Source organism: Phaethon lepturus, unplaced genomic scaffold, assembly GCF_000687285.1.
Source record: "Phaethon lepturus isolate BGI_N335 unplaced genomic scaffold, ASM68728v1 scaffold34445, whole genome shotgun sequence".
Classification (NCBI taxonomy): domain Eukaryota; kingdom Metazoa; phylum Chordata; class Aves; order Phaethontiformes; family Phaethontidae; genus Phaethon; species Phaethon lepturus.
Window position 1 is genome coordinate 1 of NW_010543179.1, and position 486 is coordinate 486.

Consider the following 486-nt stretch of genomic DNA (forward strand, 5'->3'; position numbering starts at 1 on the left):
CCAAGGGGCCGGCAAGTCAGGTGAGATGGGCGCCCTGCCACCACGGGGATGGCCGGGCATCGGGGGGGTTGCCGGGGTGCCGGTGCTGGGGGGGACGCCCGCCTCACCCGCCTCTTTCACCTCCTGCAGCCCTGACCGTGAAGTTTCTAACCAGGAGGTTCATAAGCGAGTATGATCCAAACTTGGGTAAGACGCTTTCTCCATGAGTGTTTCCCCCAGTTGTCCCCTCACGAGCTCCCACGGAGCATCCTTCCCATCTCCCGCATTTCCCACGAATATGGCATTTAAGGGGAAAAAAAAAAAAAGAAAAAAACCCCACCCAAAATTACATGAAAAACAACAGAAAGGCTGGATTTGACCCAAACCCGCCTGTGAAAACAGAGGTGAAAGCAGTGCCTCTCTCCGTGGGCATGTCCCGCGGGGAAACGCCAGCTCCTCGCATCACCCCCAAGAAACTGCAAACCAAATTATTGGGGGGCGTTCGGA

The 486-nt window shown here is 56.6% G+C and overlaps 1 protein-coding gene across 1 annotated transcript in view; it reads left to right on the forward strand.

The window, feature by feature from the left end:
• Nucleotides 1–4: 4 nt before the first annotated feature.
• Nucleotides 5–486, forward strand: part of RASL12 (RAS-like, family 12) — a gene marked incomplete at its 5' end in the record, with an annotated part of 2,909 nt that continues 2,427 nt past the window's right edge. Inside the window, 2 exons of the mRNA XM_010288274.1 lie at nt 5–20; nt 130–186. Of these exons, the coding sequence (XP_010286576.1) occupies nt 5–20; nt 130–186 (73 nt within the window). The remainder of the gene's footprint in view (nt 21–129; nt 187–486) is intronic.